Source organism: Natator depressus, chromosome 1 (genome assembly GCF_965152275.1).
Source record: "Natator depressus isolate rNatDep1 chromosome 1, rNatDep2.hap1, whole genome shotgun sequence".
NCBI lineage: Eukaryota > Metazoa > Chordata > Testudines > Cheloniidae > Natator > Natator depressus.
In genome coordinates, this window is record NC_134234.1 from 85,696,170 (window position 1) to 85,723,549 (window position 27,380).

General features: G+C 41.9%; 1 protein-coding gene and 2 long non-coding RNA genes across 3 annotated transcripts in view; 1 reads left to right on the top strand and 2 right to left on the bottom strand.

Moving 5' to 3' along the window:
- The window catches only part of LOC141993142 (uncharacterized), a 94,913-nt gene extending 86,740 nt beyond the window's left edge, over positions 1–8,173 (bottom strand). The window contains exon 1 of the long non-coding RNA XR_012640790.1: positions 7,845–8,173. This is a non-coding gene — a long non-coding RNA (uncharacterized LOC141993142). The remainder of the gene's footprint in view (positions 1–7,844) is intronic.
- Positions 3,052–6,768, bottom strand: SLITRK1 (SLIT and NTRK like family member 1). Its single transcript, XM_074962453.1, has one exon. It carries the CDS (start codon positions 6,252–6,254, stop codon positions 4,176–4,178), a length of 2,079 nt encoding a protein of 692 aa, XP_074818554.1. The 5' UTR covers positions 6,255–6,768; the 3' UTR covers positions 3,052–4,175.
- LOC141993139 (uncharacterized) overlaps positions 7,677–27,380 on the top strand; it is a 41,725-nt gene continuing 22,021 nt past the window's right edge. The window contains exons 1-2 of the long non-coding RNA XR_012640789.1: positions 7,677–8,152; positions 11,503–11,657. This is a non-coding gene — a long non-coding RNA (uncharacterized LOC141993139). The remainder of the gene's footprint in view (positions 8,153–11,502; positions 11,658–27,380) is intronic.

A 27,380-nucleotide genomic window follows, 5' to 3' on the forward strand; every position in this document is an offset into this window, starting at 1 on the left:
GGAATGCGACACACCCCTAAAATGAGAGCTGCAGGGAAGCTGGTACAGGAGCCAGTGAGCCATTGCTACATCCCCTGGAAGCTTCCTTACACCAGGAGAATCAACAGCTGTGGAGATACTGGTGGCTTTCCACACCAATTGTGCAGCAGGAATGATACAAAGGGAATGGAGCTGGGGCAGAAAGTCTGGTCCATTACATTTATACAACTCTGTTTCAGCATGAATACAAGCAGTCTGCTAATCTCAATAATTTAAAACTATAGGGATGTGGATCATACTCGAATAAAAACAGACCCCAAACGAACGAAATACTAACTGAGGTAAATATTATAATTAAACCTCTACACCTTGCATTGTCATGGACCAAACCATAAAGAGATGTCTGCTTATCTAAGAGCTTTCAGAAGACATGATACAGAAAAAAACTGTTGTATATATGAAGTCTATCAAATCTTCTCTAGATACCTGGAATCTCACTAGACACTTGGAGTGGGGTTTTCAAAAGCACTCAACACTGGACTAACTTTGCTCCCATTGTAGATAATGAATGTTTTATCATTTACTTCAGTGGGGGCACAATTAGTCCTATGTTAAGCACTTTTAAAAATCCCATCCTTTAAGGTCAGTGGGAGTTTTACCCTACTATGGACTAGCAGCCTAGGCTTTTTCTCCTTTCTCACATAGGATCTGATTCAGCTCCTACGGAAGTTGAGCCGCTATTCCCCAAGCTTACAAGCTGCATATGAAACATTCCATTATCAAATTAATGGAACTAAAGTGACAAAATACCTTGTCACTACAGGTAAAAATTAACAAAGGAATATAAATACACGCATCTGTGCAGGGAAGTTCCAATAGCACAGACATACTAAAAAAATACATACCATCCATTCACTACATTACCATCTTGCTACTAGATAACTTCATTCATCTTTCTGCTAAATAAGCAAGAGAAAGGTTACCGTATATACAAATACACATTTCTATGGCAACAGATTAAGTTCTAGACTATTCTTAGCTTCATAGTAGACAGAAAATACTCTGTTTTAAGCTACAGGACTAAACACAAGATCTACGTCTTTCCTCTTTTTCCATCTGGTCCTGCTGAAATCTCTTTTCTTTTGATGAACTGAAGAGTGATTCAACTGGAAGAAATATACATCACATGCCACATATGACTTCTAGAGTTATACAGCTTTTCTAAAAGTTAGAAAACAAGAGTCTATGAAATAAATATAAACTAATGACATTGGTGGTTCCATTTGTATTATGTGTGTGTCTTATATAATAACTATTATCAAGGAAATTATACTTTATAAAAATGAATAAACATGTGATGAATTTTAATCATATATGTGAGCTATGTATAGTCATTTAATATACCTGTGCACCAGTTATTTTATATTATTATTTCTGTACATTTATACTTTTTTAAAAAGCACCCTGGAGGTCTTCATTATATATTGGTTAATAGCTAGTTCATTAAAAAAATCTACAATTCTTAAATTAGCACCAATACATTAATCTCAGGTTGGGGTTAAATGCATTACCCTTTCAAAATGTAAGGGCTTGAATGTCAATTGAACAATTTCTTTGCCTTTTAGATTTTCTGACTGAATCTCAAGTGAAATTATTTGGAAGGTAACAAGATACCACTGATTCTAGGACAACCCCACATTATGCAGAAAGGCCTGCTGCATCTTCTGTTAACTGAAGCTGATGGTGTTCTAAGGAGGCCTTAAGAACTCACATTTAAACACCTTTTAACTTTTTTAAATCATCCAGATGACTCTAGTGACTTTACTGCATCATTTTGTCTAACACCGCATGTTCTGGCAGAAGAATCACTATAGCAAAGGAGAAGTGATCAGAAATCGTGAAGGTCCCTGAAGTAATGGTTTGTATTACGAAAAAATATTTTATTACCAAAACTTTGTACAAACCAACTTCAATGAAACATCCAGATATTTTGTAGGAGGCTACTCATCTTTCCATAACCAGGATCCTGGGTCAAGAAGAACACTCTACCACTCTTTAGAGGTGCTAGAACAGCGGTTAGCCTTCTACCACGTTGTAAAATGGGTATCAGGCTATCCGTTGCACTGTGTGGATGTATACGTGTGTCTGTTTTCCCACCGCATATCCCAAAGGTGGACATTTTCTATAAAGCATACCGAATCAGTATTTGAAGTTTAGCTAGTACCTTATGGTGTTTTACTCTTTAAAAGGATTCTCTGCCTGGAGAAAGCCAGAAACAACGTGACTGATTTATTTCATATCTCCACTGGGACTCCAGCTTTGAGATGCAATTTGAGATGCTTCGAGCAGGGGGTTGGACTAGATGACCTTCTGGGGTCCCTTCCAACCCTGATATTCTATGATTCTATGATTCGTTTGCCGCGGCTTTCTACCTTTCCTTGTGTCATCTAGTTAAGGGACCCTGCCTGATATGAGGCCGGAATCAAAGGAGATCGGTTTGAAGTTGGACAGCATCACCTACATGTATTTAGTTCAAGTATTAATATATTAAAAGGTGCAGCCACTGGGGCTAAGGATGGGAAATTCCCTTCGCTAATTAGTTTCCCCATTCCCTGCAGATATTCCAGCCAAACCGCCAGCAGCAGACACGACTGCCAGTCACTGGGGCTGAGTATGGGTTTGAAATGCTGACCAGTGAAATCTGGACTTGGCTTAATGAAATCGATGTAGGGAGAGTCAATTAAATTTAATTTCTACTAACACTCCTAATATATCTGCAGTGTGTGCAGCAGCAGCGAGCGATGCTCGGTACTAGTAATAAAGGAATTCACTGACGCATTACAAAACAAAACAGAAAAGAAGTGCTGCGTGATCTTTTTATATAGAGGATAGTGAGGTGATGGGAAGAGAGAAAGCGAGGGCGAGCGAGAGATACTCAGCAGAATATTCCCCCCTAAACCAAATAACCCACTTGCAAAAACTGGTGCTGGAAAAATGGTAAGGACCCGGAGTTGAAAACATTTTCACTTTAATACTGAAAAAATATGCCATTATAAAATCCTCGAATAGAATTAGTAAGTTTCACTTGCTTCCTCAGTTCTGATTTCCTCAAGGTATAGTAAGATTTACAACAGCACAGAATTGTCTACCATTAAACTTTGCAGCCTGAGCACTAGAGTGACATTAATTGGTCATGCTTAACTGCCTCGGATTTTGTTTTTGTTTTTGTTTGAATGTTTACACGGTTACCATAATAGAAACCAAGGGTACTAACTTTTACATTCAGATGGAAAGGCATTGTTGGATATGTAGATTTAGAAAGAAAAAGCGATAACCGAATCAAAGAAAACTTCACCCAACAAAGTAAATCCCCTCCCCCAACTCAGAAAATGAACCAATGAGCATATCCATGCAAATATGTCTTAAATAAGATCTTTACATTTGTTTGTTTCCACAGTAAAAGTACGATCTCTATCTACTGCCTATCGATCACACAAAATATGGCGAAATGGCACTTTTTTATTATTATACTGTATTTTGTATATAGAAAGTTTGATACGATGGGACTTATCAGGTAAGAGGGATGGTGGTGTGAACTAGACGCTGTTTCCAGTTGTGTGCTGGAGGAGCGTCCTTGGGGTGCGTTGTATCCATGCGAGCCATGCAGCACTTTTTGTTTGTTTGTTTTAATCAGTCGTTTATTTACAAATACATTCATGCCTTCGTGCAACGTTTCACTCCTGCTTCGTTATCAAGGGGAGGAGGCCACCGACCAGATCCCTCCCGTCCCCCCCTCCCCGCATCCACACGGGGCTAATCCACAAAACAATGGTACCCCTGCAAGACTTTAACCAAGTTGATCCTTGCTTTCCATTGCAGACTAAGGCAATGCACAGTCAGATGCACGAAGCACCGCCTCAGTGTGGCTACCCTTAAAGGGTGCGTTGAAAAAAAAAAAAAAAAACCGGCCTTCGCTCACTGAAATACGCCACAGTTTTTGCTTTGTGTGTGTGTGTGTGTGTGTTATTTTCACAGAAGGTAGTTTAGGTTAAGAACCGTCCCTTATCTTTATTTAGCAGTGACGTTAGCAGACGAGACAGCAATGCTCAAATCATGGATTCTTTAACCACTGGGTTGCTCGCTGCGAAATTGAATTGGCTTCCTACTTTTTTTTTCCCCCTGTCCGACCCCAGCTCTTAGTCTGATAGAGAATGAGAGCCACAGTCATAAACTCTATGGGCTCCATCTGCATTGTAGGGTCCGTTGTGCCAGTAAGAAGAATCGCAGACTGTCTGTAAGGAATTGATTTCAGATGCAGATGAGTTGGCGTCCCTCCGCTTGGAGCGCTTTCTGTTCCTCAGGATGAACACGAGCATGCCAACTACTGTGAAGGCGGAGGTGACAAACACCAGCAGGAGTCCTGGGACCAGCACCGAAATGGAGACCCGGCTGGTCTCTAGGTAGGAGTTGGCGTGAGTCCCTGTCTCTGCCAACCCGGTGCTGTTTTTGTGATTGGAAGTGAAGGTGGGCGAGATTTTGAGCTGCGGGCAAATCACGTCGTTGGAGAGGGACTCGAAATCCTCCTTAAAGAAATCCTCTGGGGATTCACACCTCAGATCGCTCATGACCACCTTGGGGCGCAGCATCTCTGCCCACTGTTTGAAAGGCACAATCGGGCACGAACAGTCCCACGGGTTGCCATGCAGATCTATCTGGGTGATGGACGTGAGCTGGTCCAATACCCCCGCCACCGGGAGGTACATGAAATAGTTATTGTGTATACTCAGCTTGGAAAGCGAGACCCCAGCGAACACATCGACAGGGAGGGACCTCAGCAGGTTGTTGTTGAGGATTAGGACTCGGAGCTTGGGCATTGCATTGAAGGTGCCGGGCTGAATCAACTGGATCTCATTAAACTCCACATTCAGATACTCTAGGTTTTGCAGCCCGGTGAATTTCTCGCGGGACAGGGTGTCCAAGTAGTTGCTATCCATGTAGAGCCACCTGAGCTCGAAGAGATTCTTGAAGGTGTTGTTCTCCACAGTAGCGATATTGTTGTTCCCCAGATCCAATAGGTTAAGTTTCCGGTAATCCAGAAAGTGGGATTTCCTGATTGTATGTATTTTGTTGTCTCTCAGAAACAGCTCCTGCACATTGGACGGCTTGGGTTTCAAAGCTACCAAACTGCTCACATTTCTTTCGTTGCAATTAACCTTTAAACCCGAGCCAGGGATCTGATCGCAGCTACAAATCTCTGGACAGGGCATGCTAGTCGGTAGCTTGTTTTTCACGCTAATTGTCGAGCTTGCAGCAGTGGGTCGGGTCTTGATTTGCCAGTTGACTGGGATCTTTGTACCTCCGTTTGGAGCAGATCCGGGAGTGGCAGGATCTTCTTTGCCATGTATTTTAAAGGGGGTTGGAATGGGACCAGGATCACAGGTTTCCTCTTCGGCAGGGGGAGCAGCTAGACTAGAATCCACTCTGCTTTTCCTGCACAGCTCTTGCTCTGTGGTCTCATTCAAATCTTTGCCCTGCAACCTAGTAGGAGCTTCACAAATGACTTTGCCGATCAAAGCGTTTTTGGGTATGTTTTCCAGCCACTCCTTCAGGGATAGCAGATCACAAGTGCAGTCCCAGGGGTTATCTTCCAGCAGAATTTCAGCAATGCCTGGGATCTGCTCCAGGACCTCCTCATAAGGCAAGGTTTTAAGTCGGTTTCCCCGAAGGTCGAGGTGGGTGATCGGCACATACTGAAACACGTTGGCAGGTAAGGTGCTGATGAGATTGTCATTTAAAATCAGCACCTCCAGCTTGTTTAAATCCCTAAATGCTCCCGGGTCAATATCCCTTAATAAATTAAAATCTGCCTGGAGATATTCCAGATCGTCCAGCCCGAGGAAAGTCTGCTTCCTGAACGATTTTATCTTATTGTTGTTTATATGCAAACGTTTTACCAGCTGCAGCCCAAGAAAAGCCCCAGGAACAATTTCATGCAAACCGTTGTTTTCCATGTGCAAACTGACTGCATTGTAAAAGTTAGCAAACTCATTAGGGAAAAGTCGAGTCAGGGAATTTCCATGCAGGAATAAATGGTAAAACTGGGAAGTTGGGGCGCTGAAATGTTGCAGGCTGGTAAACCCCTTTTTCTCACAGTCTACGTGCAAATCCCCTTCTATCTCGTTGCAGGAACAGATCTTCTCTTTGCAAACGTCCCCTGTAACGTTTCCAGCAGCAAAACAAAGAGACGTCTCCAGCAACAGAATCCAAAGCAGCATTTTTAAACCGAACAATTCATCCCCGATCTCATCACAAAGTAACGGCAACCATCATCCTCACACCGAAACCAATTCCAGTTCATTCAAGAGAGGAGATGTCCGAACCACCACCAAAGGGAAAAAAACGTGGGGGGTAGGTAGACTGGGGTGGGGGGCGATTTCTTTTCTCCTGTATCCCTTTCTCTTCCCCCCACATACACTGCAACAGCCCAGTCACCAGTCAATAATTATATCCAGAAACTATCCAGGCACGTACTGCAAGGCACGCCACACACACACACGCAAAAAAAAAAAAAAAAAAAAAAAAGTAGAAAAAATCCCCGTCCTCAACCCCTCCTGAAACCTCCCGAAAAAGCTAAGTAGATCTCTGTTGGCCGGCTTCGCTAATTAGAACAGGAATAATGCTAGTAATTATAAGCAGCCACTGCATGTTAGAGAGAAGCAGGCAGGGAGTGCAGCGGTGGTAGAGAAGAGCTGCCTGTGTGCATGGCTTTGCTTCGGACTGACCTTGCTTTTCTGTTGCAAAGCCGGGCTCCTTGCTGCTGCTGCTGTCGTCGCCGCTGCTCGGTGCCCAGGAGTCCCCTTCTGGGTGCTGTCCAGTCCCCCTTGGTGCTGAAATCACGCCCCAGCCTAAGGACCGGATGCCGAACCAATGGCGCTGCAAAAATTCTGCAATCGCTGCGTTTTTTGGCTGTCCATTTCTCCTCTCCTCCGATCCCTTCTTCTCCTCGCCTCTCTCTCTGTCAGTCTCTCTCTCTCCCTCCTCTCTTTTCCCTCCTCGGTCTCTCTTCTTTCCGTTTTCTTCTTCTTCTTCTGTTTCTGAGTTACACACACACACACACACACACACACACGGAGGGAGAGTTGCTAAGAGGCTCTGCTCGTTCCAACCTGGTGCACTCTCAAAGATCTGACACCCTCTGCTGAGCTGCAGTGGCAAAAATCCATCTGCTGAGGGAATGCTGGAGAAAAAAAAATCAATCCACGTACAGGGCAAGCCTTAAAGATGTTGGCATTAAAGCTGTCGATCTATTTAGACACTTTCCCCTAAACTGATTATTTAATTTCTTTCTTTCTTCCTCCAGAGATGGAAAGTTTAACACCCCCCTTAGCCTCCCGACACACACACACACACACCTGCTCTAGCAACCGGGAAGAGCGCTTTTGTCCTATTTTGTGTCCCAATGGCTTGAATAAAATTAGTGTCAGGGTGTCAAGCGAATAGCAATTTGAGGTAATTATACTCCACGCCATTTTTAACCTTGATTTTAAATGCATCTCTTCCTCCCCTGCAGTCTATAGCGTTTCATGCTGGATTTGATGGTTTTATGGAGTTCCCTTTGGAATGTTGAACCCTGGATGATGGTGTTATATATTTGGTATTATTTAGATAGTCACAGAGAAGGGGCTGGGGGTGGGAGGGGGGAGTGATTTGCCGCACAGTAGATAATTCATCTACCTGTTTCTGGAGGGTATAGAATTTCTTTTAAGAAGGGGTTTGAAATCGACAGCACTGGATCTTATTTTTCTTCTTCCACGTCTTTTCGGGTTGCTATTTAAGTTCTCTGTGCAAATGTGATGCCTGCTTACCTTTTTGATTTCTGACAAAATAGATTACACAGCGGAAAATTTGTTGTCTGGCGACAAAAAAAAAAAAGTTTCAGCATCATTTGGACGGGGTTCAGATGCCTACAAGCAAATAACCAGTTGCATCTCGGGTGGTGCAAACATAAACCCTTGTTCCCAAACGCCTTGCAATAGCGTGCGGAGGAGGTTGTATGGGAGTACTACAGAGCCTGATTCGCTGGGTCCCTTCTGCGTCTGCAGGCAGTCCTGAGCTTGCACCTCTTCAGTCGGACAGATGCGCTGGCTCCATTCGTGAACTTTGCAATGTACCGGTAGGGCACAGAATGTAACATCTACTGAGGGTGGAAGGGGGGTTGGTGGGTTTAAGGTCTATTTATAGGAAAAGTCAGGAAGCCATCTGCACCCAGTCATCCTTACTGCATGCTAATTTGGTCCCAGGGTTTCCCGGTCTGCAATTTCCGACTAAATTAGACAACCTACCACCGATGATCTTATCAAATTAATTTAATTAGATAATAAACAAGTTGCAACAACTGCTGTGGCCATTTCGGATGTTATATATATATGAAAGGCTAAATATCCATATATATGGGTGGTTGAGCTAGAAGGGGAGGGAAGAACGGAGAGAGGAAGGAAAAGAAACTGACCAAAAATGAAGTCTGAACAATAAATAACAAGCGGGGCGGGGGAAATAAAATGCTACTGAGACAACAAGCATCAGAAGCAATATATTAGTAGCTTCATGGGGGGGAGGGGGGAGGGTGGAGAGAGGGAAAGGAGACTTGGCGCCACATTAAGGCTCATTAATTCATTTCTCATGGCAGTTGCTCTGACTTTGTCTCTCTGTGCATGTCAAGGGGAGGGGGGTAGTCAGATTGGAACTGGAACCCTTCTCCTGAGGGGAAAAAAAAACCCTGCAGCTTTGGAGAGGTGCAGAATGAGACGGAGGGAGGAGGGAGGAAAGCCTGTAGCAGACCCCTGGAACAGAGCAGAGAGAAAGGAGGTTTGGGGAGGGAAGCAGGGAAGGCTCCCAGTGTCATACCAGAAGGGCGACCCCATTACCATGAGTAATGACATGGGCAAGGGGTCGCTGACATTGAGGCGCATGGTGAATTCAGACTGGGATGTGGGCCAGGAGACTAAAGAGCATCTTCTTCACTTCTTTTTTAAAAAAAGCCTCTTTTGCAACTTCTCCTTGGTGTTGTTAAAATTGCTCAGGCACCGAAGAAATGCTCAAAATGCAACTAGAGGAGCTGAACATTAATAAGATAGTAAATAAATAAATATGGACCAATGGGAAGGAGGTGATAATGACCTGCTCTCAAGGCATGAAGGACAAAGTGCCAGTCTCTTCTCCCAGAGCTGCTCAGCAGTGAGCGTTAATGGCAGCTGTCAGGATCCTGTAACTGAAGGCGGAGGGCATTTGTGAACAGATATAAGATTATGGCAGCACTGAGACAGAAGTTCCATTGTGTTGCGAGCAGTATACACACACACTAACCCTGGGCCTGAAGAGGCAAGACAGACAAAAGGTGGGACAAAGCAAACAGACATATCCATTTAACAGATGGCACAGACAATGTGATTTGCCAGTTGTCACACAGGAAGTTGGTGGCAGAGGCAGGAAATGAAGCCATATTTCTTGAGTGCCTTAATGCCAAAGCTGTCCTTCTTCTCCCATATCTATTTTATTATTATTACAATTCTGCATTTACATATCTGGGCTGTTGTGTCATCATCTTTAATTATGTTAATTTAGCCTCAGTGGAAACATGCATACTGTAAAGAGGGCACAGCCCTATGTAAATTCCCACCAAAAGCTAGAATGTTCTTGGATACACCTGGTGCTGTGAGTGTGCAGCATGTGCTTACATTTTTATTCAAATTATTTTAATATATTAACATTTTAATAAGCAGTGGACTTACAGTAAAGATGGATTTTCAAAATCTTAAATCCTAGGTAACTGTGGCCCATTTCTGCATGTCATACTCATGTTAAGTAACACTGGTTTATACACATAGTAATAGGGCTATGCAGTATGAAAAAAGTGCAGAATCATGGCTTCAGTTTTAAATCAGCCCTACTCAGGTGTTGTATACACCAGGGTCGTAGTGGTAGGAGGAGTGGGTTGCATTGCTGTAGCTACACACGTATAGGTGTGCCAGTGCAACCTCCTAGTGTAGATGCACTTCACTTGTGTATAGAATGCACTGTACCAGTGCCACTAACCCTGGATAAATGACCCTGGTGGCAAAGCACTTTTTACACCAATAGTGGGGTTTTACTCTGAAGCAGCTATGTTGGTGTAGCTACAAGGCTGTCAAATAAAACCTTACAGCTTGTAGTGTGATAATATACCACAGAGGGGGTACAGGAGGCAAAGCCATGGCCCTGATGTCTATGTAGTAGCCATCATATCCAACCTGAGGGCTTCTCCTGTCAACATAGCTATTGCCTCTCAGGGAATTGGATTTCCTAGGCTGATGGGAGAAACTTTCCCATTGGCCTAGGTATAGAATCATAAAATCGTAGAACATTAGGGTTGGAAGAGACCAACCCTCTGCCCAAATCAGGACCAATCCCAACTAAATCAACTCAGCCAGGGCTTTGTCAAGCTGGACTTTAAAAAGCACCTAAGTATGGAGATTCCACCACCTCACTAGGTAACACATTCCAGTGGTTCACCACCCTCCTAGTGAAATAGTGTTTCCTAATATCCAACCAAGACCTCACTGCAACTTGAAACCATTTCTCCTTGTTCTGTCATCTGCCACCACTGAGAACAGCCTACGTTCATCCTCTTTGGAAATCCCCTTAGGTAGTTGAAGGCTGCTGTCAAATCCCCCCTCACTCCTCTCTTCTGCAGACTAAATCAGCCCAGTTCCCTCAGCCTCTCCTCATAAGTCATGTGCCCCAGTCCCCTAATCATTTTTGTTGTCCTCTGCTGGACTCTCTCCAATTTATCCACATCCTTTCTGTAGAGGGGGGCCCAAAATTGGACACATTACTCCAGATGTGGCCTCTGAGTGTCAAATAGAGGGGAATAATCACTTCCCTCAATCTGCTGGCAGTGCTCCTATTAATGCAGCCCAGTATGCCATTAGCCTTCTTGACAACAAGGGCACTCATATCCGGATTCTCATCTACTGTAATCTCCAAATCCTTTTCTGTAGAACTGCTGCTTCGCCAGTCGGTCCCCAGCCTGTAGCAGTGCATGAGATTCTTCCATCCTAAGTACAGGACTTTGCACTTTTCCTTGTTGAACCTCATCAGATTTCTTTTAGCTCAATCCTCCAATTTGTCTAGGTCACTCTGGACCCTGTCCCTACCCTCCAGCATATCTACCTCTCCCTCAGCTTAGTGTCATCTGCACACTTGCTGAGGGTGCAATCCATCCCAACATCCAGATCATTAATGAAGATGTTGATCAAAACCAGCCCCAGGACAGACCCCTGGGGCACACCAGCTGCCCTCTAGACACTGAGCTGTTAATCACTATCCGTTGAGCCCTACAATCTAGCCAGCTTTCTATCCACCTTATAGCTCATTCATCTAATCCATACTTTTTAAAATTCCTGGCAAGAATATTGTGGGAGACAGTATCAAAAGCTTTGCTAAAGTCTAGATATATCATGTCTACTGCTTTCCCCATATCCACAGAGCCAGTTATCTCATCATAGAAGGCAATCAGGCTGCTCAGGCATGACTTGCCCTTGGTGAATCCATGTTGACTGTTCCTGATCACCTTCCTGTCCTCCAAGTGCTTCAAAATGGATTCCTTGAGGACCTGCTCCATGATTTTTCAAGGGATTGAGGTGAGGCTGACTGGTTTGTAATTTTCTGGATTCTCTTTCTTCCCTTTTTTAAAGATGGGCACTATATTTGCCTTTTCCCAATCATTCAGAAACTCTCCCAATCGGCCATGACTTTTCAAAGATAATAGCCAATAGCTCTGCAATCACATCAGCCAACTCCCTCAGTACCCTCAGATGCATTTGATCTGGCCCAATGGACTTGTGCATGTCCAACTTTTCTAAATAGTCCTTAACCTGTTCTTTCACCACTGTGGGCTGCTCACCTCCACCCCATACTGTGTTGCCCAGTGCAGCAATCCGGGAGCTGACCTTGTCTGTGAAGACCACATTCTCTTTTTCCACATTCTCTGTCACTGTGTTGCCTCCCCCATTCAGTAAGGGTCCCACACTTTCCCTGACCTTCTTCTTGTTGCTAACATACCTGTAGAAACCCTTTTGTTACCCTTCACATCCCTTGCTAGCTGCAACTCGAGTTGTGCTTTGGCCTTCCTGATGACACCCCTGCATGCTCAAGCAAGATTTTTATACTCCTCCCTAGTCATCTGTCCAAGTTTCCACTTCGTGTAAGCTTCTTTTTTGTGTTTAAGCTCACCAAAGATTTCTCTGTTAAGCCAAGCTGGTCGCCTGCCATATTTGCTATTCTTTCTGCACATCAGGACAGTTTGTTCCTGCACCCTCAATAAGGCTTCTTTAAAATACAGCCAGCTCTCCTGGACTCCTTTCCCCATCATATTAGCCTCCCAGGGGATCCTGCCCATCAGTTCCCTAAAGGAGTCAAAGTCTGCTTTTCTGAACTCCCAGGAAGCATTTTCACTGAACTTTCACTGCAGCCTTTTAAGTGGAGACAGATCCTGAGGTGCATAACTCCAGGAGAAACAACGAGGAGTACTTTTGGCACCTTAGAGACTAACAAAGGTGCCACAAGTACTCCTCGTTGTTTTTTGCTGATAAAGACTAACACGGCTACCAGTCTGAAACTCCAGGAGAATGAATTCTGAGCAAAGGGAGGTGTCTTTCTCCCAGGGAAGTGGAGGGTCAAAGCCAAACTCTTCTCCTTGGGATTTCTTAGGCTAATTTAGGAGGTTCTCACTTAGCTTGCTGACTTCTGAGGATCTCTTTTTCATATGTCTAATTCGCTCCCTGAATTGTGTAGAGCAGTGGTTCCCAAACTTGTTCTGTCACTTGTGGAGGGAAAGCCCCTGGTGGGCCGGACCGGTTTGTTTACCTGCCGCGTCCGCAGGTTCAGCCAATCGCGGCTCCCAGTGGCTGCGGTTCGCTGCTCCAGGCCAATAGGAGCTGCTGGAAGCGGCGGCCAGTATGTCCCTCAGCCTGCGCCACTTCAAGCAACTCCCATTGTCCTGGAGCAGCGAACTGCAGCCACTGGGAGCCGTGATCGGCCGAACCTGTGGATGCGGCAGGTAAACAAACCGGCCCAGCCCACCAGGGGCTTTCCCTGCACAAGTGGCGGAACAAGTTTGGGAACCACTGGTGTAGAGACTGGGTCCTGACACCTATATCAGGGCTGTGAATTTCACTGGACAGCAGGGTGCTGAAGAGACAGGCATTGCAATGCCTACATCCCTTTGTGGATCTAGTCTCTGCTGCTTTGTGAATGCACATATTTTTAACGTGAGAAAACACCTGACATATTTTAGTCAAACAAAATTGTGAGTATTATTTGTTTTGCTAGCATCTCTTGGTCAGGTATCACAGGAGGAAGCTCTAGGTAACATTACCAAGTTTATAAGAAGTGGTAACATTTGCACTGTGTTTCAACCTCCACACAATATGTTGCCAGAATAAATTCTAACTGCATCATTTTTTGTCCTTGTGATGACAATGTTCACGATCCCGCAAGGCTCAAAGCCTGTGCAGCGTGATCGATATACAACACAGAACTGCACTGCTACTAATCTGACCTCTTCATAGTTTGATTGCCTTAACTATTCCACTCTTCCCCGACACATCTGAGGCTGCAGACAAAAAAAGTGGTGAAGCAGCCAGCAGGTCATAGCACAGAATACTTCGCTGGCCAAAGTAGTTCAGCAAAATACATTCACAGAACAGTTAGAATTCTGTTGCCATCTTCTTGTGATAAATCACATAATAAGGAAAGAAAGAGACATGAATCAGTTTACATGACAAAAAACTAGTAGGAACTCGAGAGATAATAAATATCCAATAGAATCTTAATAAAGAAGCTAGGGCCAAGTTGTCAATACCTTCCTTACTCACAATGATGAGCAGCTACTCACATAAGGAGTCCCACTGATTCTCATCAGCCAGAGTAAGGGGTCCACAATGTGGTCTTTAATCATTAATTATTTTGTTGTCCTCTTTGAATCCTAAACATTTGGTGTTTCAAACCATTGTATAGGCAATCTCTAAAAGACAAAAGCATGGGGAAGTCTGTGCTTTCATCCTGTTTAAGTCATTACATTTCAGTTATATCAGAGCTGGCTTTTTATTTCCCATAGGATAAAAAGAAAATCCAACAGGTGCACTCCCAGAAATTGTGGGAGGGTGGTTGTTTGCTTATTATCAGAGGGAGGAAGGCCCTGTACTAACACTGTTCACATTTCCATGCCAATGGAATCATTATTTTGGAGATGCAAAACTAAGAGAAGTATATCTGCTCTGAGAGGAAAGCTCAAGACCTTGCACCACTCCTCCTGAGACATGGTATTTAGTAATCAAGGATTCTATACACCAGTCATTTTCTTTCCAGAGGCCTAATGTAGTTATGAGGTGTGACATTAATGAATAGACTTGATTTCTCATTAATTCACATATTAATTCACTATAATTTAATTATTTTAACTGGGTTAAAATATATATTCTCTTTTCCCATGACTCACTTTCCAGACTTGAAAAAGCATACTGATTTCAGAGCCAGAGTATAAATCATTTGAAACACAACAGTATCTGTCACTTGTAAAACCTTTCAAAATACAATTCATCTGAGAAACTTCTATATAATTAGTCAAGCTGGGTGGAAATGGATTGTCAGTTTTGCATGAAATGCCACCATTTTGAATTATTTTCTGTTCTAAAACAGAAAGAAAAAACATGAACAAAAACCAACAACATTTTGCACAAAACAAAATCTTATTTTTTGTTTTGTTCTGAAGTCAACCTTTTTACATTGTTCCATTCCATTGTTTTAAAATGAAATTTAGTGAAAAATCAACATGCTTTCACGAGATATCCTGCTTTTGCCAAATTGGCATTTTTTTCCAATCCCCCAGCCCCCCACAAAAAAAGCTCCATTGGAAAATGTTCAACTATCTCTAATAAACACCACTTCTCTTTACATCTGAAACATAGTAGTGTTTGTGTTACTGGCCAGAGGAATGGACAGATGAGAAGATAGGATGTTGATCCTATCTTTCAGTTCACCATCTTATACTTCATGGAAATAAAAGATAAAGAGCCACTTGCCATGAATAACCCTCGTGCTACTCCAGCTCTACAAATTGATTTCATATGAGTTATTTTTTTGTGTAAAATTGGATGAATTTCATGGTGACTCAGGTCTTTGTTCTCCAAAGATTCCAGAATAATATAGCCAATACAGAAAATATAGTTTATTAACTAACAGGAGCTATACAGTGAGCCCGATTCAAATATCAGTTACAATTAGGGCTGTCGATTAATCACAGTTAACTCACACGATTAACTCAAAAAATTAATTGTGATTAATCACAGTTTTAATCACACTGTTAAACAATAGAATCCAAATTGATATTTATTAAATATTTTTGGATGTTTTTCTACATTTTCAAATATATTTACTTCAATTACAACACATAATACAATGTGTACAGTGCTCACTTTATATTATTTTTGATAACAAATATTTGCACTGTAAAAATGATAAACAAAAGAAATAGTATTTTTCAATTCACATCATACAAGTACTGTAGTGCAATCTCTTTACCCTGAAAGTGAAACTTACAAATGTAGATTTTTTGTTACATAGCTGCACTCAAAAAACAAAACAGTATAAAACTTTAGAGCCTACAAGTCCACTCAGTCCTACTTCTTATTCAGCCAACTGCTCAGTCAAACAAGTTTGTTTATATTTACGGGAGATAATGCTGCCCGCTTCTTATTTACAATATCACCTGAAAGTGAGAACAGGTTTTTGTATGGTACTTTTGTAGTTGGCATTGCAAGCTATTTACATGCCAGATATGCTAAACATTTGGATGCCCCTTCATGCTTCAGACACCATTCCAGAGGACATGTTTCCATGCTGATGATGCTTGTTAAAAAAAATGTGTTAATTAAATTTGTGACTGAACTCCTTGGGGGGAGAATTGTATGCTTCCTGCTATGTTTTGCCCACATTCAGCCATATATTTCATGTTATAGCAGTCTCGGATGATGACCCAGCACAAGTTCATTTTAAGAACATTTTCACTGAAGATTTGATAAAATGCAAAGAAGGTACCAATGTGAGATTTCTAAGGATAGATAGAACACTCAAACCAAGGTTTAAGAATCTGAAGTACTTTCCAAAATCTGAGGGACAAGGTGTGTTTTAAAAGAGGTGTGTTTTAAAAGAGGTGTGCTCTGATGCAGAAACCACAGAACCACCAAAAAAGAAAACCAGTCTTCTGTTGGTAGCAGCTGACTCAGATGATGAAAATGAACATGCATTGGTCCTCACTGTTTTGAATATTATCGAGCAGAACCCATCATCAATATGGATGCATGTTCTCTGGAATGGTGGTCGAAGCATGAAGGGACATATGAATCTTTAGCACATCTGTCACGTAAATATCTTGTGACACTGGCTACGACAGTGCCATGTGAACTACTGTTCTCACTTTCAGGTGACATTGTAAACAAGAAGTGGGCAGCATTATCTTCTGCAGATGTGAACAAACTTGTTTGTCTGAGCAATTGGCTGAACAAGTAGGACTGAGTGGACTTATAGGCTCTAAAGTTTTACATTGTTTTATTTTTGAATGCAAGTTTTTTGTATATAATTCTACATTTGTACGTTCAACTTTCATGATAAAGAGATTGCACTACAGTACTTGTAATGGGGGAATTGACAAATACTATTTTTTTTTGTTTTTTTACAGTGCAAATATTTCTAATAAAAATCAAATATAAAGTGAGCACTGTATATTTTGTATTCTGTGTTGTAATTGAAATCAATATATTTGAAAATGTAGAAAACATCCAAAAATATTTAAATCAATGGTATTCTGTTATTGTTTAACAGCACAATTAATCACACAATTAATCATGATTAATTTTTTTTAATTTCACGATTAATCACAATTATTTTACTCTCTTGACAGCCCGAGTTACAATAATGTAAATCTTGAGTAACTCCAGAGTAATTCTTTTGAAGCCAATTGAGTTACTCCAGATGTCCATTGAGTAAACTGAGCTCGGGAGCTGTCCCAATGGCTATGATGCCGGCATATGCTGTTCCCCTCCCCGCTATAGGCTGCAAGTAGCTTAATTACCTATTCCCACAAAACTCTTCTTCAGGTCTGGCCTGGTGTTCGATATGGTATTTGTGGAGGATCAAAATAGTACGGCTTCAAGTTCATTAAAGGACTGGAAACTAGTCCATTCACGCTATTCCTCCCCTTTTACAGTCTTAGCCATTGATATGTATTCATAGTATGTAATTTCAATATCTGACACAGGAAAGGTTTTCTTTATATAGTTTTGTGATAGGGTCTTCCACGGCCGGGCAGCCTAGTGCATCTGCAAGGCCAGAGGGAATGGCAGGCAGATCTTGGCCCTCCCTCTCCACAGGGTCCCAGCTCAGACCCTATGAAGTTCAGCCCCTAAACAGGAGAAATGGGTCTCTGACCTGATGGAGGGTCAAGACTGGGTTCCCTGGGCTACTTCCTACAAGTCTTTTTAGTTTGGCATGTGGCCCTAGGCCAGTAGCCCCACAGGTGGGGCTTATTTGCAGGCTTCCCTTGGCAGGGGAAGCCTTACTTGCCTCAAGTGGCTACTCTGCCTGGCAAGTCACTGATCTGTCCCTTCGGGCTGGCAGACAGAGAGTTCCTACCTCCTGGCCAGTCAGCCCCCAACTGAGCCAGGTTACCTTCTTTTCTCCCCTTCTCCAGACCTGGCATTGGCTGCAGGCATAGCAGGGCAGGGTTAGCTGAACCCAAAGGTTTTATTTAACCCCCGCTGTGCTGGATGGCAGTTTTTCTGCTCCCTCACAAGCCTATAGGTCAAATGCTTCCTTCCAAAGGCATTGGGGAGCCTGTGTTCATGGATTCTAAATGGGATGCTCATAAGGGTAGACTCCCTGAGCTCTGTGTTCACCACAATGCAAAGGGTTCCAGCTCTATAGGTTGGGAGAGGGTGTGGCATGGATACCTGGTCCAGCACTGCAGAACTAGCTTGTTTTTACCAGTTTTCTTAATTTTCCTCCCATAAAACCTGGGGTACAAAGCCTCACATGTTACTGAAGGCAAAGTCAGAAACTTGTGCAGGTTCCACGGAATGCCTGGCAATATGGCTTCTAGAGGAGTAATGCTGTCCAGGAAGCTAAGGAAGACCGGGCTCCAGGCAGCATTTTCGGAACAGAAATCCCTTGTTTCTAGTGGATTTCCCAAGATCCCAAGTGATTCAGAGTCAGAATTTCAGGTCTTTTCTATGAGGGGGAAAATCTTTTACCACACTGAATAACAAGGAAAGTCAGCAAACTGAAACTTATTCTGTCTCCTGTGCAGGAACAGCCAAGTAAGAGGGAACAGGCCTACATGAAATATATAAGTGTGCCGTATTACTGTCTCTTATTTTTCAGTATTGCAGATGGTTTTCACTTATATTCTCTTTTAGATCCTCAGCAGTATATCAGAAAGTGGGGCTGAAGAACACAGCGTACTGTGATGACAACACTCACAGAATGGTTTTTATTAATGATTAATATGTATATTAATCATTTATAGTCTGAACCTCTGATACAGGAAGCATACACTGTTCCCTGTGCTTCAGAGAGCATTAGTTTTCCATGCTTGAGAAACAATTTGCCTACTAACCACAAATGCTGGTTCAATTTGTGATGGAGGAATGTCCCTTTATCCTTTTTTGTGAATGGCTTACTCTAAAATGTGGAATGATGGTTTATGGTTATAATTTACCGTTACCCTATTGAAGTTATAGAAATTAACGTCTTTTGCAAGAAATCAAGCTTCTGTAAAGGATTAAAATGAGAAACTCTATCAAGAATGAATGCTACTTAAATTACCATACATAGAAAAGACTTGAATGACAAAAGTCATCTTCAGAGGAGGTTCTGTTTGCTGGGAGACTGCAACCACTAAATTTCAGGATAATAGTTTTTAGTATTAATTTATGAACATATTTAATAAATAATTAACAAAGGCATCTAAGTTAAATTAAAGACTGGATGAAACAATGGCTATGTTGGGAAGTCAGTATGAAGTAAAGTTCAAGGTCAACCCAAGCAAAGAACTTAACGATCAATTTGTTAACTGCTTGCTTAGAAATACATGGACACAAAGAAAAAGTACACAAGAGTGATTCCAGTCTCAAATGAATGATTATCCAGTCACTAAAGGTGGCAGGGTTCTTATGGGAAAAATAATATGTAATCATGTAATTATGGACTGTATCATAATGGGTACCAAGGGGCAGGGGGCAAATCAAGTTTGCACAGGCAACCTTAATGCTGGCGTTTTCCAACTTGCAACTGGTAGGAGCAAATGCAGGGAACATCTTACTCAGCCCCTGCATCCCAGGGACAAGGCATTCTCAGCATAGATGTCATCTTAAAGCTGCTAAACTCTAACTGGTCTGAGCATGTGTAAACTTGTATTCTCTGGAGAGTCATAACTTGGTATCATTTTCATAAGGCTGCTTAACGGCACATCCTTGACACCAGGGAAATGCCCCTGCAAAATTTCAAGCCTTTGCTCTAAAGCATGGAGGTGCGAGAGGTTTTCAACAAAAGTGTTGTTAAGACTTCTTTAATGCGTACACCACACATATTATTCCTTAATCTTATTCTGATAAACGGCTGAATCGTTTTCAGTGAAACTTCCTCCAAAAAAAAAATTTTCAGCCTCAGGCAGACACGTGACATAGAAAAATTCTACCTGGACAGTTTATGTTTGTCTAAGTTGTAAGCAACCAAAAACAGAGTATTATAATCAAGAGTGTTGGACGGTCTTAAATACAGAGCTGCTATCCCCACCTGTCAAAGAATGTGTAAAGTCTTCACATATAGACCAGTAAACTTCAAAATGGACTTTTCTGCAAAGAAATCTAGTTGCTGACTGACCCTTCAACAGTCAAAGGAGCACAGAGCTCTGCCAAGTCATCCAGAGGGGTTATATCACTCCAGAACAGGCTGCTGCAAACATGCATATGTTGTTTGCTTAAACTGTTGACATTCAAAAGTAGAAATGAGTAATTCAGAATATATTGTAATGCTGATAGTGTTCCTGCACTGTGGAAGTACTAACCACCATCTTAAAATACATACCTCTCTATAAGAAGAGGAATAGATCATTTCCCATTGTATATTCCATCCACTTCCTTTTACTAAAATGGATATTTTGAGGTACAGGTTTTCTCCAATTGACATGGAGCCTTGTTTAGGACATGATGAAGAAAAAAATTACTAGTGTCACTGAACTTGCTGTGGCGCTGATTCAGCAGATGATCTGATCCTGTAAGTGTTGGACACCCTTAGCTCCTAGGGGAGTCAATGAGAGTTGAGAAAAGTTAAAATGTCAGAGAAGCCGTTCCTGAAGTCTCAGTTTCCTCATTCATACAATGTGGAGAATACGTCATAAGAGTGACATGAAGCTTAATTTATTGGTGTTTGTAAAGTGCTTTGAGATCTTCAGATGAATGGTGCACGTTGTTAGATTATTATTAGATATATAAGAAAAATAAGGTAATACACCTTACTATTTATATATTGTTTTCAGACAGGATAAAAAAAAAAACATGCCCAACTATCCATTTTGGGGCAATATTCCCTTTGACAAATGAAAGTACTACAAATGGACCAAAGGCAGGTTTGCCTCAAAATGTTTATAGGTGCCTTTACTACTTTCTGCTTGTGACGAGATGTGCATACCCCACACTGGAAAAGAAGGGATTAACCCCACACTATGGGTGGAGGAAGTCCCACCCCTCTGGCCATGCTAGGCATGCTCCAACTGTTGCTTCGGTATAAAAGGGAGCTGTCCAGCTCAGTCTAGTTGCTTATGGCTGTCTGACTGAAGTAAGAATCCCAGGAAGCTACCTGTACCGAGGAGCCCAGAGACTCCTACGAGATATGGACTGAGGTTTCAGGAGACTAGGCAGGAAGTGGCCCAGGGAAGGGGCTAGCCATAACCCCCCAGGAAAGGTCAGCACTTTGCGGCAGGATCTCTGCTGACTCGGTGGCAAACACACTCACCACTGGCAGGGCCCTGGGCCGGGACCCGGTGGAGTAGGGAGGGCCTGGGTCCCCCTACCCCAGCTGCCACACCCCTGAGTGGCATCTTCTGGTGCTGGCCATTAGGTTGTACAGCCTTGCATGCAAGGGCAACCATATTGACTCTGACCATTAGGCCGCATAGTCCTGAACCCAAGGGTAGCCATATTAACTCTGGCCATTAGGCTACACCACCCGGAAACCAAGGGCAGTCATATTGACCCTGGCCATTAGGCAATAATGTACTGTCTTAAGTCCAAGGACAATCTGGTGGACTTTAACTGCAGGGCTGTCACACCCTTGATCCTTTCCATAGGGGGACAGGGTGGGCATACCCTGTGACACTGCTTTACAGTATTTATTGATCTGGGGTTGGATCCCAGGGGGCAGTGAGTTTCAACCACTCCCACTGAATCCAGTGGAAGTTGTGGATTCAGCACTTTGCAGCATAAGTCCATAAAGAGCAACTTGTCTCTTTCTAAGGTGAGGAAACTGTCTATATAAATGTTTTGAATACAGAATTCCATTAGTTTGACAATGTCAGATTTAGTTTAAAAATTAAATTTGAAAATAAAAGCCTGTGTGATTGTTAAAACAGTAGATTTCCATCTAAAATGCATTATAGATATTGGCCTTTATGAGTTTGTTTCATAAACTGTCAATTTGATATTTCTTTTTGAGTAGCTGGTCCTATATTTGAAGGGTTTCTATTGGCCTGGACTCCATTTTCCTTCCAGATGTCAGATGTAAAGATAATACATTCCAGCATTGCTTAGACATCCTGCCTACTCCTTTAATCTGAGGATAAACAAATTGAATCAAAGATGCAAAATATTCTAGCATAGCTCCTTGTCCTCTTCCAGCTTATGCCTTTAACATAATTGTATGCTAAAACAGCAATAATCTTTTTTTGTTTTTCTTTTTTCTTCTCCCTGTTAGATTATTCAGTCTAAATAATCATCGCTTCCACTCTGAAATTTGCTGCAAAACGTTGCTGCATTGTTCCATCACATTGCCTAGTAGATACTTCATTGTACTGGAGCATAACCAATGTAATCTCTTCCTCTGACTCCTTTTTTTGCCTGTTATATATGAGATTTTAAAAAAATCTTAAAGAACATATGGATTATTTGAGAAAAATATTGATTTCACCATTTAGAGAGACAGTCATGTTTGCATACCAGTCCTGCTATGTCATACTGTATTACTGGTCTATAAATGTGCTAATCAATGGCAAAGACAATATCTGAGTTACTAGTCGTTTCTAAATTGCAAGATCAAAGATCTCTGTTTTGTATCTTTCAATAGCACATGCCATTTCTGACAAGTGGATCACTACACTGCTCATTAACTTCTGAGGAATGAGATTCACATAGAGCTGGGCAATAGTATCTTTAGGTCAGGAATTATGCTTATTTGTTAAACAGAAGGGGAAGGTTGTATATCTCCAGTCCATACTAACTCTAACCTTCACACAGCTAGAAGTCAACTGCCTTCAGTGCCTGGGATAAATTAATCATATTTTTAAAACACTAAAGCTTGTGCAGAAGAAAGGTATTTTCAGCTGGTTTCTGAATACTTATGAACAGAGTGTTCTGTTGATTCATTTTGCAAACAATCATAAGAATATAATACAAAATTTTCCAAGTGTATTGTGCTTTCTCTCCAAGTAAAAGATTTATGAAAAATGTGAATTTCTAATGACTATAATGAAAGCTATTTTTATGAAGCATCTGAGGTAAAATCTGTGGGAAATGGCAGTATAAAATGCCTCGCTGTTAAAGCAGAGGGAGACTTTATATATATATATGAGGCCATATTCGAGCTTGCACAGAGCTTTCTGGGAGGAAAGCACTTCTCTCCTTATACAGTTGTGCCGTAGGATGCCAGAATGGGGTTGCCTGTGCTACCTGAGTACAATGTGCTGTAGAATAGTAAACCACCCCAAAAGGGGCATGGCCATGTCACCGTATCTGTCCCCCATCTCCCTGAAGACTGAATCTGAAGTTGGTGGGATTCTGTTCCCCATTCTACAGTGGCATACACTTCCCCAGCACTGCAAGAAGCCATCTGCCAGCCTGCCTCCCTTTGGGAACTGCTAATGATGTAGAATAACTTAGATTGCCGTGGCTTTAAAGGCCATAATCTTTCCCATTGTCTCTAGTCAATTCTAATCAAAACAGATAGTTATGAATCAGTAAACAAATGTCACAAAGGTTTATATAACACAAGAAATATACCAAATACTGTTCTCCCCAAATCTATTTTTTTTAAAATGAGGTTTAAAATTACATCTCAAATACAAAGTGTGCAGACTAGGTAATGTTCTGCAGTGCAGTGGAGTCATTGTAATTCTGGAGCTTACATGGTAGACAGCCACAGGACAGAATTCCAAATCCACTGCATACAGTGAAGCTCACTTCTCAGTACGTCTCAGCACAAGGGGTTGCTTTCCTAGTGACTCCCAACATTTCTGTCAAAGTCAAAATTTTCAGAAGTGTCCACTAATTTTGATGCCTCCATTTTTGGGTGCCCTTTTGGAGACACTCAAGAGGCATCTGAAGTTGGATACCTAAGAACTGAGACAGGGAACAAAAAGAAATTTAAAAAAAAATGGAGGACAATCTAATCTAATGTTAGTCCTTATCATTGCAGGGATAGCATTCTGAACACGCTGTTGTGCTGAGTCTGCAGGCAGAGAGAGTGAAACAAGAGAGTCTAGGATCAATGATAAGATCAGACCATAATAAAGCAACTACAGTTTTGCCACCCAGGGAGGCAGGACTGCGGATGAAGTCATCTGGTGACAGGACAGTGGGAATGCAACAGGGTAGATCCTCTCTAATTTATGGATCTACACACCTTAGATACCAACATGATAAGTATTGTACAAATAACAATAGGCAAGTAGATACACAAATGAATAATTTGTATCAACTGGAGCTAAGTCTTCATTGCCAATGGGGAACAAGGAAAGAAAAGGTGGGACTCCTACACACTGAGGATGGGGTGGAGATTAAAGATAATCTAGACATGGCCCAGTGCCGAAACAAATACTTTTCTTCAGTTTTTAATTAAGCTAATGAAGGGCTTAGGGGTAGTAGTGGGGTGGGTAATAGGAACAAGGATATGGAAATAGAAATTCCCACATCTGAAGTGAAAGTCAAACTCAAACACCTTAATGGGAAAAAATTGGGAGGCCCAGAAAATCTCCAGCTACGAATATTAAAGGAACTGGCACATAAAATTGCAAGCCCAATAGCAAGGATTTTTAATCTACCTGTAAACTCGGGGGTCATACCTATGGCTGGAGAATTGCTAATTTAGTTATATTTTTAAGAAACGGTGGGGGGGGGGAGTGATCTGGAAGCTACAGGCCTGTTAGTTTGACCTCAATTATATGCAAGGTCTTGGAACAAATTTTGAAAGAGAAAGTAGTTAAGGACATAGAGGTAAATGGTAATTGGGATAAAATACTACATGTTTTTACAATAGATAGATCATGCCAGACTGATCTCCTTCTTTGAGAAGATTTTTTTTTAGGCAAAGGAAATGCAGTAGATCTTTTTCACCTGGATTTCAGTAAGGAATATTATACATTTCCACATGGGAAATTATTAGGAGAAAATGGGGACTAATATGAGAATTGAAAGGTGAATAAGGAACTGGTTAAAGGAGCGACTACAGCGGGTCATACTGAAACGTGAACTGTCAGGTTGGAGGGAGGTTACTAATGAAATGCCTCCAGTAGGGTGTTGGGGCCAATCTTATTTAACATTTTTATTAATGACCTTGGCACAAAAAATGGGAGGGTAAGTAAGAAGCAGGTTTGAAGAAAAAATGGAAGGGTTTCCAGGGCTTTTATATTCTCTGCCAGGTGGAAGGACACCCCTTTGTTCTTACTGAGGAAAACCACAGCGGCAAGATGGAGCCTGGAGTCACATGGGCAAGTCACATGTCCATGCATGACTCAGTTCTTTTACAGGCCGATGCCATTGTTTACATGTTAGTTTGAACGGTCCCAGGAAAGCTCAGATGTGGATTGGCATCTCCCAAAATCCATTGTCAGTTAAGTGTTTCTTGACTGGGCACTTAATGTGCAAATTCCTTTCTCAAGAAGCTGATCAAATGCTTCACTAATGCAATTTAGAATCAAACACATTGAGATACAAGTACATAGCCAATATTCATAACTTCACCTATAAAAATGATACACACAGATAACATAATCATAACCATCAAATCATAACCTTTTTATAGACACCTCACATGACAACCTTTGTACAATATTTGCTGCAAATATATAACAGTGGTTGCAACAATGATCTATGTGGTCACAGTTCATGTCAATAACATCACAACCATTAAACAAGGGACTGTTGAGACCTCATCTGGAATACTGTGTGCAATTCTGGTCTCCCATGTTTAAGAAAGACAAATTCAAACTGGAATAGGTGCAGAGAAGGGAAACTAGGATAATCTGAGAAATGGAAACCCTACTTTATGAGCAGAGACTCAAAGAGCTTGGCTTGTTTAGCCTAAGTAAACAAAGGCTGATGGAATATCTGATTACTATCTATAAATACATGAGAGGGATAAATACCAGGGAGAGAGAGGAGTTATTTAAGTTAAGCACCAATGTGGACACAAGAATAAATGGCTATAAACTGGCCATCAACAAGGTTAGGCTTGAAATTAGATGAAGGTTTCTAACCATCAGGGGAGTGAAATTGAGGAACAGCCTTCTAAGAAGCAGTGGGGGCAAAAAACCATAAATGGCTTAAAGACTGAGCTTGATAAGTTTATGGAGGGTATGGTATGATGAGACTGCCTATAATGGCATGTAGCTGGCCTGTGACTACTAATATTAAATATCTCTAATAGCCGGTGATGCGGCACTAGATAGGGAGGGCTCTGAGAGAAATTTGTATCTGGGTGGTTGGGGGAAGGAAGAAGAGAAATGAAAATAACCTTAAGAAAACAGAAACCAGCGACGAGTCCTTGTGGCAACTTAGAGACTAACAAATTTATTTGGGCATAAGCTTTTGTGGACTAAAACCCACTTTGTCAGATGCATGGAGTGGAAAATACAGAGGCAGGTATAAATACACAGCACATGAAAAGTTGGGAGTTGCCTTACTAAGCGGGGGGGTGGGGGGGAGGTCAGTGCTAACGAGCCAATTCAGTTAAGGTTGAAGTGGCCTATTCTCAATAATTGACAAGAAAGGGTGAATACCAAGGGAGGAAAAATCACTTTTATAGTGCTAATGAGGCCAATGTAATCAAGCTGGCCCATTTCAAACCGTTGACAAGAAGATATGAGTATCAGCAGAGGAAAATTACTTTCTGTAGTGACCCATCCACTCCCAGTCTATATTCAGGCCTAATTTGATGGTGTCCAGTTTACATATTAATTCCAGTTCTGGAGTTTCTCTTTGGAGTTTGCTTTTGTTTATTTGTTAAGGAATTGCCACTTTTAAGTCTGTTATTGAGTGTCCAGGGAAATTGAAGTGTTCTCCTACTGGTTTTTGAATGTTATAATTCTTGATGTCTGATTTGTGTCCATTTATTCTTTTGCATAAAGACTGTCCCATTTGGCCAATGTACATGGCAGAGGGGCATTGCTGGCACATAATGGCATATATCACATTGGTAGATGTGCAGGTGAATGAGCCCCTGATGGCGTGGCTGATGTGGTTAGGGCCTATGATGCTGTCCCTTGAATAGATGTGCAGACAGACTTGGCAACGGGGTCTGTTGCAGGGATTGTTTCCTGGGTTAGTGTTAAGAAAACTAGTAATTAATAAATTAACAGGGTCATTAGATTATTCTAATTTCCAGGTTGTTTTAGCAATAGTTCCAATCGCAGTCATCCTCTGGAAGTTGTGACTAACATTCTAGCCACTTACCTCCTCCTCAGCTCCTCAGTTCCTCACTCACAGTTTGATGACTAGGGTTGATGGAGCTGAAGAATTCTGGCACATGACTATTCAGCCCCTATGTGAAGAGCTATGTGCACTGCTTTGAGTGCTCTAACACTTAACCCAACTTTAATGATTTCAGCATTGATTGTTGGACAAGAGGGCCCCCATTGGAGTCTCTCACATAGGCTGTGACTCTTTGCAATTTCAACCCTAGCCACCTCAGCACTCCCTTGAAACTACCTTCAGATTAGCACTGTCAGGCACCTCAAAACTATATGCTGTCTAAAAGCTGCTTCTAAACTGAGTTTTCTGAGAAGAATCAGTGGTATACAGAACCCTCTGTCCTTGCCATCA